This window comes from Rhinolophus sinicus, chromosome 7 (assembly GCF_057876585.1).
Source record: "Rhinolophus sinicus isolate RSI-liver-muscle chromosome 7, RSI-T2T, whole genome shotgun sequence".
Classification (NCBI taxonomy): domain Eukaryota; kingdom Metazoa; phylum Chordata; class Mammalia; order Chiroptera; family Rhinolophidae; genus Rhinolophus; species Rhinolophus sinicus.
The window spans coordinates 22,286,776-22,301,529 of NC_142507.1; the positions used below are offsets into that span (position 1 = coordinate 22,286,776).

Below are 14,754 nucleotides of genomic sequence, written 5' to 3' on the forward strand. Positions count from 1 at the left end.
CCTGCAGGCTGCCCCGCACAACAAATGGCACAGCAAGCAGGGTCTCCCGCACGACACTTCCCTCTAGGGCCAGCACACAACTAGCTGAGCTAATAGCTCTCACCCAAACACTAGAACTGAGTAAAGGAAAAAGAGCTGTAACTCTGGCTAATCAATGTGTTAATTTCATTAGCTGCTCCAGCCAGTGCTTTAATGTTTCAGACTGTAACAGTTTAAACTGTAGCTCTACCATCTCTGTGAGTTCTAATGCACATGTCAAATTGCCGGCTAGATGGTTTCTCATTTGTGGAAAGATAACCTCCCAGCTTACAGCACCAGAGGACCCTGCTCTCTCAGGAGATTAACTGTCTTCTTATCCCAAAGGCCTCATCAGGTTAAACATCACAATAAACTTACGCTGCACTCCAGCTGTAACAGCGACATACATTTTTTCAGCCCTACTGAGTATATATCCTTATCTATTTTTGTAGTACCAGCTATAACCATTGCTTTAAATGTAAAGATTAGTCAATTAGTGATGGAGAAACTGACCTAAAATGGTTCCCTGCCACATGAAACTGACCTAAAATGGTGGCCCGAGTGGAGAGACAAGTCCCCAGCCTAAGCCCCAGCCCACTTCCGCATAACCCCATCCAAGCCACACCCGGAGCCAATCATCAGACGACACCTACCCCTTCCCAGACTCAAGGAAGTCCCCAACCCATAAAAACCTGCTCAAAACCTTGCTAGGGACTCAGTATTTTGGGAAAGATCCCACTGAGGCCGCCGGCATAATAAAGCTGATCTTCCTAATTTTCTGAGTGCCGCTTGGGTTCTTTCCGGTTCCGGTACCCGTAACATTCTTGGTTCCCTGACCAGGAAACCCAACCGTGCTAGCCCATTGAGCCACCGGTTTGGGCGAGAGCGGGCCGTAGGGTGGCGGGAGAGCTGAGAAGGGGCTAGGCGCGCCCTGCTGATTTCGGCAGGCCCAGGACCGGCGACCTCCCGTGACTCCCAGCTGGACCCCAGTAGAGAGAAAGAACAGACAGTCAACCAGGACATCGGACACGGTAAGACCCCGGGTCCCGGACCCAGTTAGGCCTGCCTAAGGGCAGAAGGGGAGCCTGATCACCTCCCACTGAGTCCCACTTCGGACTCTAGTTAGGGCCATTCCGGGGGAGGGCATCTTTCCTCCCTCAATGGATGTGTGTGTGTTTGGTCCTGAACTGGATTCTGTGTGGATCCACGGCCTGTCGGCTATGGAGCCCGAGTGAGCCCCAACCTGCATTCCGTGGTAGCGTCGTAAGGCATAACGGTGATTTGCACTCTCAGAGTACAACCAGGCCCGGGGCTTATACGGGCACACCTTAGCCAAGACGTACCCAAGATTCCCGCGAGGGACACAGCCAGGAGGGTACCTGATGGAGATCCTTCCCTTGTCTACACGACACTGAACATCATGGGAGGGAGTCACGGGAAGCCCACGGTTCTAGACTGCATGTTAAAGAATTTCAGGAAGGGTTTTGGAGGCGACTACTGGGTCAAAATGACCCCCGGATATTTCCGTACTTTATGTGAACTGGAGTGGCCAAGTTTTGACACGGGATGGACTTCACAAGGCACTCTTGACCTCCCCACGATTTGCCAAGTCTACATAGTTGTCACTGGGACCCCAGGATATCCAGACCAGTTCCTTTACATTGACTCGTGGTTGGAAATAGTCCGAACCCTTGCTCTTTGGGTAGGATTCTGCCCCAATAGTAAGGGACAGTCCAGGATCCTTGTTGCACGGAACCCACTAGGTTGCACCCAGAAAGACATGACTAAGACCATTTACCAGGGAGACCCCAACGAAGAGCCGCCACCACCTCCCTATGCACCACGGCCAACAGCTGGCATGGCCCTGCCATTCCCAGACACTCCGCCTCCGTCCGACTCTCCCCCCACCCCATGCCGGGCCAACACCTGACCTCTCAAGCCCTCCCCAGGGAGCCCCTGATCCTAAACACCAACCCTCACCAGGGCCTGCTAGTCGACTTCAGTCCAAAGATCCGCCTCTGCTTCAGCTGCCCCTCCAGGAGACCAGAGGGCCAGACCAAGTTGGAGATGACGGGACCCTCCAGCCAGGACGCCCCGTCATCTACTACCAGCCCTTCTCCACCACTGACCTGTTGAATTGGAAACATCATACCCCAGCTTACTCGGAGAAACCGCAAGCCATGATAGATCTTATGGAATCTATCTTCCATACTCATCACCCCACCTGGGAGGCCTGTCAACAGCTCCTCCGAATGCTCTTCAACACCGAAGAACACCGGCGGATCATACAGGGGGCAAGGCAGTGGCTAGAAGAAGTGGCCACCAGAGGAGTCTTAGATGCTGCCACTTGGGCGACCGAGGCTGCTCCGGATGCACGGCCTGATTGGGAATTCAATACTGAAGCGGGGATCAGCTGATACCAAGATGCTCTCCTACGAGGGTTGCGGGCGGGCAGGAGCCTGAAAACCAACCAATATGTCCAAAACAGCCGATGTAACCCAAAATGGGGAAGAAACTCCTGGCGACTTCTATGAATGTCTCTGTGAGGCATTCCGAGTCTACACCCCATTTGATCCAGAAGTCCCCGAGAATCAGAGGATGATAAACTCAGCCTTCGTTGCTCAGGCAGCTCCTGATATCTGCAGAAAACTCCAAAAACTCGAGGGGTTCGCAGGAATGAATATCACCCAGCTCTTGGAGGTAGTTAACAAGGTTTATTGGAACCGTGAAGTTGTAACTAAACGAGAGGCCGATAAGAGGATGAGAGAAAAAGTAACACTCCTCGCGGCTGCTCTCCAACAAGAAGGGGATGGGCCCAGAAGAAAAGGGCCTTCCCACCAGTAGGCAGTCCCCTGTCCTCCCACCCCGCTAAAAGAAGACCAATGCGCATATTGTAAGGAACTGGGCCATTGGAGGAATGAGTGCCCCAACCGTCAGAAAGGAAAGCTTCAGCCTCCCCATGGTTCCAACCCAACCAGCCCGGAGCCCGACTTCACAGGATTAGTGGAAATTGAGTAGGACTGAGGAGGACCGGGCTCATTCGAACTTGGCCCCCACGAGCCTACGGTTGACTTAGATTGGGGGACCAAACAGTGACTTTTATGGTAGATACCAGAGAAGAACACGTGGTAGTCACCACACTGGTGGCACCTCTCGGGGACCGCAGAGTCACCATAATGGGAGCCACCGGGGACAAAAGCCAACCATTCTGCTAGGCTAGGACTTGTAAATTAGGAGGACACACCGTGTCGCATGAGTTCCTCTACTTACCAGATTGCCCAATCCCACTCCTGGGACGCACCCTCCTTACCAAGTTAGGGGAGCAGATCTCCTTCGAACCATCAAGCCAAGCCACCATGTCACTGCAGCCCCCGTCAGAGGGACTTATTCTGTTTATCACCACCCCGAGGGAAGAAGAATGGAGGCTCTGTGGGACTGGCAGTGTAGAACAGAACCCTGAAGCCTACAGGGCCGATTTCCTGGAGGTTTGGGCTGAAGATAACCTGCCTGGGCTAACAAAACATAAGGCCCCAGTTTTGGTGGAACTGAGACCTGGAGCTCAACTCCAACAGCTACGCCAATACCCCACCTCCAGGGAAGCTCGGGCAGGGATTCAAACACACTTCGCCCATCTCAGAGCAGCTGGGATACTCGTAAAGTGCCAGTCGCCATGGAATATGCCCCTCCTGCCGGTAAGGAAGCCTAATGGAGAATACTGGCCAGTACAATATTTGAGAGCGGTGAACCAAGCCACAGTCTCCCTATACCCCGTAGTTCCAAATCCGTATACTCTCCTCAGTCAGCTGCCCCTGGAGGCCGGATGGTTCACCTGCCTGGACCTGAAAGATGCATTCTTCTGCATTTGGTTGGCGCTCCAGAGCCAATCACTGTTTGCCTTCGAATGGACTGAACCTGATACGGGCCGGCAGTTCTAGCTGACATGGACTAGGCTCCCACAGGGCTTCAAAAACTCCCCAACCCTCTTTGGGGAAGCGCTACCCTCAGATTTAGCCACCTTCCCTCGAGAAGAACCGCTACACTCTATTGCAATAGGTGGATGATCTGCTCTTAGCCTGTGCCACCGAAACTGAGTGCCAAACCGTGACGCGGGCACTCCTGTCCCACTTACCCGAGATGGGGTATAGAGTCTCCTGGCAGAAAGCCCAGCTCTGCAGAAACAAGTACAGTACTTGGGCTTTGTCATCTCCAACAGACAGCAGGCCCTCAGCATCGAGCGGAAGAAAGTCATCACTTCCCTCCCTCGGCCCACCACCGAGAGTGCTCCGTGAGTTCCTTGGGGCCGCTGCCTTCTGCCGGATCTGGATTCCAGGCTTTTTGGCAATAGCCCGGCCCTTATATGAGGCTCTAACTGGTCAAGAAAAGTCCCCCATGCTATGGACAGAAGATCAAGAACACGCCTTCCAGCAGCTCAAGCGCTCACTTGGAGAGGTCCCAGCCCTCGGGTTACCTGATGCTGAGAGGCCATTCCACTTATTCGTCCATGAAAGAGACAAAGTAGCCTTAGGACTGCTGGCCCAAACAGTTGGACCATGGTTCCGTCCCACTGCCTACCTCTCAAAGAAATTAGACCCTGTAGCAGCGGGTTGGCCACCATGCCTGCGGGCCCTAGCAGCCACTGTGATTCTCATCAAAGAGGCAGATAAGCTCACCTTAGGCCAGAGACTCATAGATAAAGTACCCTACTCGGTCACCACCTTAATGAACAGTCAAGGACCCCGATGGCTGTTGAATGCATGGCTGACTCAGTATCAAGGGCTACTCCTGGAAAACCCTCAGATCTCATTAGAAACTGTGCACACCCTGAACCCAGCCGCTTTCCTGCCAACTGAGGAAGGGGATCCAGAACATGACTATAGAAGTTATCAACGAGGTCTACACCACCCGACCCGACCTCCAGACAGCCCACATCCTAACCCGGACCTTACTCTGTATACTGATGCCAGCAGCTTCCTGAGGCCGGGAAATGTCACGCGGGGTATGCGGTAACTACCTCAGATGAGGTAGTCGGGGCAAGGGCACATCTATCGGGATGTTTGGCCCAATGGGCAGAACTATGGGCACTAATAAGAGCCCTTACTCTATCCAAGGGCCGAAAAGTCAACATCTACAATGACTCTCGGTATGCCTTTGCAACCGTCCATATCCATGGGGCTATATACAAAGAAAGAGGCCTTCTGACCGCAGAGGGAAAAACTATTAAAAATAAACAAGAAATCCTTAAGCTCCTACAAGCCATTTGGCTTCCCAGCAGGTTGCTGTTATCCATTGTCAGGGCCACCAGAGAGGCAACGAGCCCTCAGCAGTCAGGAACAGGCTCGCTGACACCACAGCCAAATCAGCGGTGATGGGAAGCCCTAGTGAACTACTCTTGGTCATTAACACTACCACCACATCCCTCCCGCAGTACACAAAAGAAGAACTCAGATGGGCAAAGTCAGAAGGGGCCACCAGATTGCCACAAGGGTGCTGGCAACTGCCCGATGGAAGACTCTTCATCCCAGCCCTGCTAGTTCCTCAACCGCTGAATATCACAAGTTAACCCACTTAGGAAACACTGCTCTTGAAAGCCTCCTAGCCAAAAACTTCTACATTAGCTGGCTGTCAGCTCTTTTTGCAAGTCCATCAGAGAATGCTGCCTCACTTGTGCAAACAACAATCCAAAGTCCGGCCCTAGCCCCGTCCCTGGGATTCAGAGAAGCGGTACCGCACCTTTTGAGGACCTCGAAGTCGACTTCACTGACATGACAAACTGCCGCGGTACTAAGTACTTGCTGATCCTGGTCTGTACCTACTCTGGGTGGGTCGAAGCCTTCCCCACTCAGACTGAAAAGAGCTGCAAAGTAGCCAAGGTCCTCCTCCGGGAGATTATCCCCTGCTACGGGATTCCACTTTCTATCCACAGTGACAATGGGCCAGCTTTCATAGCAGAACTCCTCCAGATGGTAACCAGGGCCATGGGCATCAACTGGAGACTCCATACAGCATACCAACCACAAAGCTCAGGGAAAGTTGAACGCATGAACCGTACCGTCAAGGAGACATTAGCTAAACTCCACCAGATCTCCCTAGGGTGGGTGGATCTCCTACCGCTAGCCGTCCTTTGGGCGTGCTACACCCCTGACAAATCCGGATTCTCTCCCTTTGAAATTATGTTTGGGAGGCCCACTCCGCTGCTAACCAGCCTCTCTGGCGACATTCTCCAGCTGGGGTTCTCCAGCCTCCAAAACCAGATGGCTGTGCTAGGCAAGGCCCTCACAGATGTACGTGCTTACATTCTGGAAAGGGCCCCCATTTCCCTTGGGGCCCCAGTACACCCCTTTACCCCGGGAGATCAAGTCTGGGTCAAAGATTGGAAGCACGAACCCCTCCGACCCTGGTGGACAGGCCCTCACACTGTTATCCTTGTTACTCCCACTACTCTTAAAGTTTCAGGCATCGCTCCGTGGATCCATCACATTCAAGTTAAACGAGCCCAGCAGGAGGACAACGCCTGGATTGTCCAACCTGACTCGGCCCATCCACTCCGTCTGACCCTCAAGAAACAGCCCGGATGAGCCTTGCCGTCGTCTGCCCAGCCTCCGTCTTTGCTGTTATTGGACTCCTATTGTTTCTAGCCTTTGCTGGTCTCGTTGCATCCTCCCCACCGAGCTGGTCACCACTGGAGAAGGGACTGTTAGGGTTCTACTTCCTGTTCTGGGCTCCTTGCCTCCTCTCCCTAACGTATCTTAGGCAGCAGCCATGATTTGGCTTTTTGTCATACTATCTCTTCCCCGGGAAGGAATCACGACCTCCCCTTCCTGTCCCTCAGGCTGCCGGGGAAAACTCGCTGGCCACCCAACCTTCTCGTACTTTACCCTCATGCCCTTGCAGTGTTACACCACAGCCTCCCTCTGCTACAATGGATCCAAGCGCTTTTGGACGGGAAAATCACTAGCCCTAACTGCCTAGGCACACTGGGATGACAGGCATGTAGGACCTATCTTACCCACATCAGTCACTCTGATGGGGGAGGAGTCCAGGACCTGGCCCTCGCCCAACAAATCAAAGACAAGGTCCATCAGGTTGCCAACCTCTCTGTCGGGAATCGCGTCCTTTACCAAGGTCTCAACCTAACCTCCCTGCAGAGACTAACCCGAGTCCCTGATACCTTGCTATTCACCCAGCACCTCCTGAACACCACCTATAGTTTGTGGGTGACCACCTGGCTAAACGCCCCTAACCCTGCCTCCACCGCCGCCTGCTGGATTTACCTACCCCTCACCTGGACCAGTTATATTGGAATCCCGGTTCCCCCTGACTGGAGCCCAGACAACGATATCAGCCCAAACAATGTCACCTACACCCTCGGGCCAATAGCTGACCAAATCCCAGTGGCCTCCGCACCCAACTATACCTGTGTAGTTTCCCCCAGTGTCACTTCCTGGGGTAAACTACAGCCCTCCTTATGCGCCCACAACCTCTCAGTTCCCTCGGGCACCCCGTACTGTGCCACACCTGGCATCTTTCTCCTCTGTAATGGACTTGTTTTTCGCTGTGTAGATTCCAATCTCACCGATCCTTGCATCCAGATTTTCCTCACCCCTGAGGCCTCTCTGTGTACTGACTCTGAGCTGGAGGCCAGGCTTACCCCGAGCCGGAAATGTGTTGCTGCAGCCCCTTTCCTACTCGGGGCAGGCATCTTCGCTGGGGTCACTTCTTGGACTGCTGGACTAGGATCCTCTGTCAGTTTCTATCACAGGCTCACCCAGGAACTCTACGATGACATGGACTGAGTAGCCGATTCCCTCGCTACCCTTCAGTCCCAACTCAATAGCCTTGCAGCAGTCGCCCTACAGAACAGGCGGGCATTAGACCTACTCACTGCCAAGAAAGGAGGCACCTCTCTGTTCCTAGGAGAAGAATGCTACTTCGTCAACCAGTCTGGGATCGTCACCGCTTAAGTTCGCAAACTCCGCGACTGCATCCAGAAATGCAGAGATGACCTCCACGGCTCTTGGGGACTCAATCCCAGCTCATGGTCCTCATGGCTCCTACCCCTAGCCGCCCACTCCTCACGATCCTCCTCCTTGCTACTGTCGGGCCAGGCATAGTCAACGCTGTCATATGTCTCATAGAGACCTCGGTCACCCGTCGGGCTACAGCCCGGATCCTTGCCCTGCGGGGTTATCATCCTCTTAGCCAATATGATGATCTCTAAGTTGTTACCACTTACGATCATCAACAGGGGGGACATGACGGAGAAACTGACCTAAAATGGTTCCCTGCCACGTGGAACTGACCTAAAATGGTGGCCCCAGCGGAGAGAGAAGTCCCCAGCCTAAGGCCCAGCCCACTTCTGCATAACCCCCTCCACGCCAGACCCCGAGCCAATCACCAGAGGACACCTACCCCTTCCCCAACTCAAGGAAGTCCCCAACCCATAAAAACCTGCTCAAAACCTTGCTAGGGGCTCAGTATTTTGGGAAAGATCCCGCTGAGCCCGCCGGTGTAATAAAGCTGACCTTCCTAACTCTCTGAGTGCCGCTTGGGTTCTTTCCGGTCCTGGTATCAGTAACAATAGCTTACCTAATAACAGAGGCCCTCAACACTACCTCACAGGCTATCCATGCCATGAGACAAGAGTTAGAACAGGTCAGAGAAACAGTTCTCAAAAACAGAGCTACCATAGATTATCTACTTCTGAAACATAATCAAGGATGTAAAAGTTTAAAGCGTTATGCTGTTTCAATCTCTCTGATAATTCACAGTTTATTAAAGATAAAGTTCAACAAATTCATAATAGTTTCCAACATTAAACTACAAACAAGTTTCTTTGGCCTAGATTTTTCCTTCCTTACTTCCTGGCTTCCCAGTTTAGCGGGACTTAAGGAAACTTTTCTCATTTTTCTTTTATCCATTATTATAAGTATTACCTCATGCTGTTGCCTACAATACGTCTCAGCTTACAGACTACCTACTGGTTGACTGTGATGGCCTACCGGACAACAACATCCTCACCTGGATTTGTTCATCTACCGGGGACCCTTAGATAGACCTCTGGACAAGCCCTAGCTGCCGGTCTCTTTCTACGCCCCTCTTCAGCCTGAAGTAGCCACAGTGGTCATCGCCCCTATTCCCTAATGGCAGTTAGGGTTAAGTCTTCAGAGAGGGGATTGAGACAGGTTAGTCAGCATGTTGTGAGGTAAACAGAAAGGTCACTGGTGGAATAAATAAAAGGATATCCTGAAACTCTAGGTTCTGGAATATCTCCTTCACTCCAGGACAAAGATATGAGAATACGCCTTGAGATTAATAAATTATCTCATAAATCCCTTTTGGCTGGACAAAGGAGCAGATCTGATAGATAAGAATGGGCTCGTTAATCCCTTTAGGGTGAGCAAACAAGACAAACTTGATATATACGAATTCCATTAGAAGGCCCCACCCCCTTCCCCAAGCAGGCAAGGGAAGGTGTAAAAGTAAGAACTTTTGCCTCAGTCACTGGGCAACCCATTCAGAATCCCCTCTCAGTTCAGAGAGCTGCCACTCTTTACTTCTTCACTTTTAATAAACTATCCTCTTTTACAACTCCTCATCTCTCCTTGGTTGGTGCTTCCATTCTTCATTTTCACGAGACACGATCCCAGCACAAAGAAAATATCCTACATCAGAGATACTGATGATTTTCTGTTCGTTTATTTTAAAACTTAGATGAGATAAGGAATATAAAAATATCTGTAGATCTTTTAATTGCCATGTAAAATTGTTATTATTATTCATTTTTGGCATTTTTAAGAACGGTATAGAACAATATTAATCAAAGTGCTGTGTGTGCCACCTCATCACAAGAGTATTTAATAGGAGTGTTCTTTAAAAAGTTACTGACAATTGCGTATTAGCTTATTAATGGCTCAGGCTCTGAGAAGTCCTGCTGTAGAGAGATCTGTTTAACTCTGTTTAACTGGTCATTTTCCCAATGTATTTGAACATGGAACACACATTAATACCTTGTGGAATAACAAGCATGAGAAGAGCTGAAAAAGCTGTTTTTTTCTCCGGGTCTTCCCTCCCCACTTCCATGACTCTCATAGCAGATATTCAGAAACAAAACCCAAATTAGTAAATACTACCCACTTTCCATGCATTGATTTATTGTTTGCAATCTGCCTATTTGATAGAAGACAACTAAATATGTACATACATATACAAGAGAAATGTAGGTCGAATTTTAAGAGTAAGTCACAAATTCTGAAGGAAGAAGACATCTAGATAAAATTGATAATGTGTATTAAGACTAAAGATTTTTCTGATTTAAGATTTGTGTGATTCCCACTTGCTGAACTGCACTCTTAGTGACTTCTGGAATCATGAAATGAACAAGAAAAAAATACTTTTTCATTGATTCACAGGCACAGTTCCTTTAAAGTCATAATTGCTCTTTGCACATGGTAGCAAAAGTTCACTTCACTATTTCAAATGTCTCTTTCTTAGGATCAACTCCTATGAATTTAAAAGCTGACATTAATTTCCCATTAGTAAATTTTAATTGAAATGAATATGTATCATTGCTTTCAGCAGTTGCATTTGTAATAAATGTATAAATACATGCATATTTTTTCCAAAATGTTTAAAATGGGAATTTTATCTATAGAAAGCTTTTAGAATCTGGCCCTTACCTAAAACAACTGGAATTTTATGGAAATACAATGAACTGTTACCAACCTAGCTAAAATCTATTTTATTGATCTTAGAAAGTAGCATGTTAAAACATGAATAATGACCTTTGAGCTTTGAACCATTCAGTACCCTTGTGTTTCTGCAACATTTGTGTACAAATGCACTGAAAAGAAAAGATAGAGAGGCAGAGGGATGCTCCTAATTTAAGGAATAATAGTGTTCTAGTACAATAATCTGGGATTAATTGCATTTCACCAGATGCATCTACTCCCCAAAGTTCCATTCAAATAATCTACACTTAGAGAAGTTGAAATAGTTTAGGATGCATCTGAGTATTAAATTTCATGAACTTTCTGATCCAATTTTAATTTCCTACATTAGGCTAACATTGTTTTGTTTTGTTTTTTAACATACTTTATAAAAATAAAATTAGGCTGAGTCTCAGATCATGCTTCCAACAAGTTACCACACCATCGCCCAAATATCTTAACCAGAATCCAGTAATAGTTAGATTAGATAATACAGATTTGAATATTACAAGCATTATTCTGAAAATGTAGACAAATAATATCTGAAATATTTCCAACAATACTTCTTCCCAGATGAACATGCATTAGCAGAACAAACTTTAAAGCCTTTAAGGAAAACACCTTAGAAATGCTTAACAAAAGGAATCATGTGTAGCCCTGTATCTCCAAGGGTTGGGTCACTTAATGCATTTGTCAGACAGCCTGTGGTTTTCCTTCTGCTTTCAACCTCACACTTCCATCCCTCCTCCCCTTCGATAGCTTTTCTGGATGGCCAATTGACCCAGTGGCTGTGGTCTCACTGAGATGTGGTTAGGCCCTTTTTCTTCCTTTTCTTTTCCCTTCTTTCCTTTTCTTTTCTTATTTCTCACTTTCTGCATTTTTTTGGCCTGAGATAATAAACATCATTTTGTAATAGGGAAAATGTTTGGTGTAGGAGGTCTAATAAATACAACTAGAATTAAAACAACATCCTCAGTTCATAGAATTTGATATCAGATTTTTCATAAAGTATCAATCTGTAGGAAACACGGATAGTTCTTCAGTTAATAGAATTGAGAAGTGTTTATTTACATAAATCTAGAAATTTTAAAGGTGACTAAAAATAAGTGCTTTACAAATCCTGCATAAAGTTTGCAAAAGTTAACAAATGCAATATTGAGCTTCATTTACCACATTATCAGATTAAAACTGCTAATCATATGCATCTTAGCCACTAACCAATTTCAGTAATTAAAACAAGCATTTGAGTTTTCCATCAAACTTGAAGGGCATCAAGCTGTAAGTCTTCACAAAAATCAACCATGGGAAATATAGTTATCACATTCAACTGGCATTTCAAAAAGTCCTTTGAGTCCAAAATATGGAGGTTTCCAACATCAGTTTTCTGACTGCATACCATATACCTCTTTTCCAGAAAGTTTCTGATTAAAAATAAAAGTTTCACTATCTGAAAGATAACTGTCTATGAAAATGCTTACCCTGCTTTACAAAGCAATGGTCCCAGGAAAAGTTGCAAAATAACCACACTTGCTCTTCTCAATGAAAACACTATTATTCACCATAAACAAACAAAAGGAAGTTTTCAGTTTTGTTCTACCGATTCTCTGAGTTGTTTCCACATGGGATACCTCAGCATAGTTAATGACTTACAATGTCTTCTATCACAGAAGAATAACTACAAACGAAACTGAAAAGGACACTGGCATAGCAGAATGTAGTCCCATATCAGTGCACTTGCTAGGAAGTTTCCTTGTTTTACTTCTACTACATACCTACTAAGTCATTTTAAACCAAAAAAGCTCTGGGATGTTAGTATCTAAATGCTTTGATACAAAGAATTTGTGTAGGTATAAAATATTACTTTCAAAGCTATTGAAAACATAAAAGTCTGAGGAACACAGTCCTGACCATACTGTTTCATTATATTCCTAAATCCAGGTACTGACTGCTCAGATGAGGGTCCCTCTGCCCAACAAGTTTAGCTTTGTATTCCAGTTTGGAAGTGGAAGTGATATACGTGTAAAAAGACTTGGTAGATAAGATGGCAAGTAGCAAAGCAGTCAATGAAGATGCCAAACACGATTAAAGTTTACAAGACGCACCACCCCTTTTCCAAGGGTTCTTAGTTATATGAGAAATCAGATATGGGGATATTGCAAGGTACACAAAGTACACCATAAAAGTAAGTCTGGGTCCCATACAGTGTACTCACTTATTCTTTGTAGATAGATATAAAGATACAGACATTGATATTTTCCAAAAATTACAAGCTCTGTCCCTACTAAGCTCTTTACTTGGAGCAAGGTACTTCTCTAGCAGTGATAATTAAAATGTGGGTACTTTTGAGAATCAAAACCGCCATCTAACTAGAATTAGCTGTTTTTCTCAGAGAACAAAAGAAGCCATCTAAATTGCAGCATACACTTCAAATTCAACATAATAAAAAAGGATTTTTAGATGTGACAGGAATCCTCTCCTACTTACCAAAACAGTATCACTAAATATGGGAGGGGGAGGGTCGTAACATATAAAGAGAGAGAAGCTAGTGAAGCAGAGTGGAAAGACAGAAGGGATGAGGCGATCAAAACCACCTTGTTGCCTTTCCCTTGTTTCTCACTTCCCTCCCACACTAGGCTGTGATCACAAATTTTAAAAACGCAAAACCCAGTTTTTAAAAAATAACTGAAAGAGTGTGACTAGGGTTACTACCACAGCAACCCTAAATGATTTTCGTGCAGAAGCAAAGCAGTGGGGATGTAGTAGCAGCAGCAAATCTCCCTCTTCCCCAACCCCTGATACGGTACCTCCAGATTTGCCCGAGCTGCAAGATGTGGATGAGTGACTGCAGGAGCCAGATGCAGAAGGAGCAGGAGGCAGACCTGTGTTTGCCGCTGGCCCCGGTGGCCCCGCCGCTGTTGCTGCCAATGTTGGTAGAGGTGATGTTGCTCTTGCTGGCGTTGGATGCTTGCCTTTGCGGCGTGGAAGGGCGAGGCTCGCCTTCCGCGGCTGCAGACCCACTAGTAACCATGGTCTTACACTCGGCTGCAGGCTGCTGGCAGGTGGAGGCGGCGGCGGTTGTGGCGCTGTCCTCGGTGCTGAAATCGTGCACAAACCAGCGGAAACTGAACACTTGCACAGAAAGCGAGCCGAGCACCACGAAGAAGAGCGTAAGCCCGAACCACCAGCGCTGGCCGCGCAAGTAGTAGTCCACGGCGAGCCAGATGTCCGTGCCCACGTCCGCGAAGTACACGGCCACGGCGGCCAGGATCCAGAGGCAGTCCCACAGCGAGTAGCGCCTCTGCTCCCTGCCCAGGCGCAGGCACAGCGCCGCGGAGCCCGCCCCGCCGCCGCCCGGGCCGCCGGAGCCCCCCGAGCCGCCGCCCGAGCCGCCGCTCCCGGCGCAGCAGCAGCAGCAGCAGCGCGAACAGCCGCCGCCGTCTGGGCAGCAGCCACCCCCAGCGGCCTCCTCGTCCTCGGCCCCCGACCCCGACGGCAAGCCCTGAGCCAATCCTTGCACTGAGCCCGAGTGGTCCGAGTTCTGCAGCGGGGTGAACGCCACGTCGCTGCTCTTCTTCATTTTCAGCCTCCCGTCTGACTTAGCGGCCATGATGCCTCCAAACCTGAGAGCCCTCCTTTATCTGACACCTTTCCCCGCTGTCTCCTCCTCCCGCCACCTCCTTGCCTCGCCTCGGCTTCCCTCCCTGGCGGTGCGGTTTCCCCTCCGCCTGCTCCTGCGCCGGCTCGCCCGCCGTCCGCTGCCGCCCGCCGCCCGCCGGGCTGGGCGCTGGGCCGGGCTAGCAGCGCGCCTGGGGCCGGCAGGAGCGCCGCCTGGCTGTCTGCGCCGAGCCAAGCTGCTTGCGGCGCCCCGCGCGCGCCCCTGCCCGCCGCCCGCGCTCCTTGTCTCGGCCTCGCGGCTGCTGCCCGAGCCGCCGCCGCCGCCAGCAGCAGGTGCAGCAGCGGCCGCCGCGGCACTCCTCGGACCTGCACATTCCTCTCCTCCCTTCCCGCGCGCTCCCTCCTCCCGCTTCCT

General features: G+C 49.1%; 1 protein-coding gene across 5 annotated transcripts in view; it reads right to left on the reverse strand.

The window, feature by feature from the left end:
* XKR4 (XK related 4) overlaps positions 1-14,501 on the reverse strand; it is a 475,624-nt gene extending 461,123 nt beyond the window's left edge. For all 5 annotated transcript variants that reach the window (XM_074319280.2, XM_074319279.2, XM_074319276.2 and 2 more), the window contains exon 1: positions 13,529-14,501. In XM_074319280.2, the coding sequence (XP_074175381.1) occupies positions 13,529-14,331 (803 nt within the window). In that variant the 5' untranslated portion in view covers positions 14,332-14,501. The remainder of the gene's footprint in view (positions 1-13,528) is intronic.
* Between the last annotated feature and the right edge of the window lie 253 nt (positions 14,502-14,754).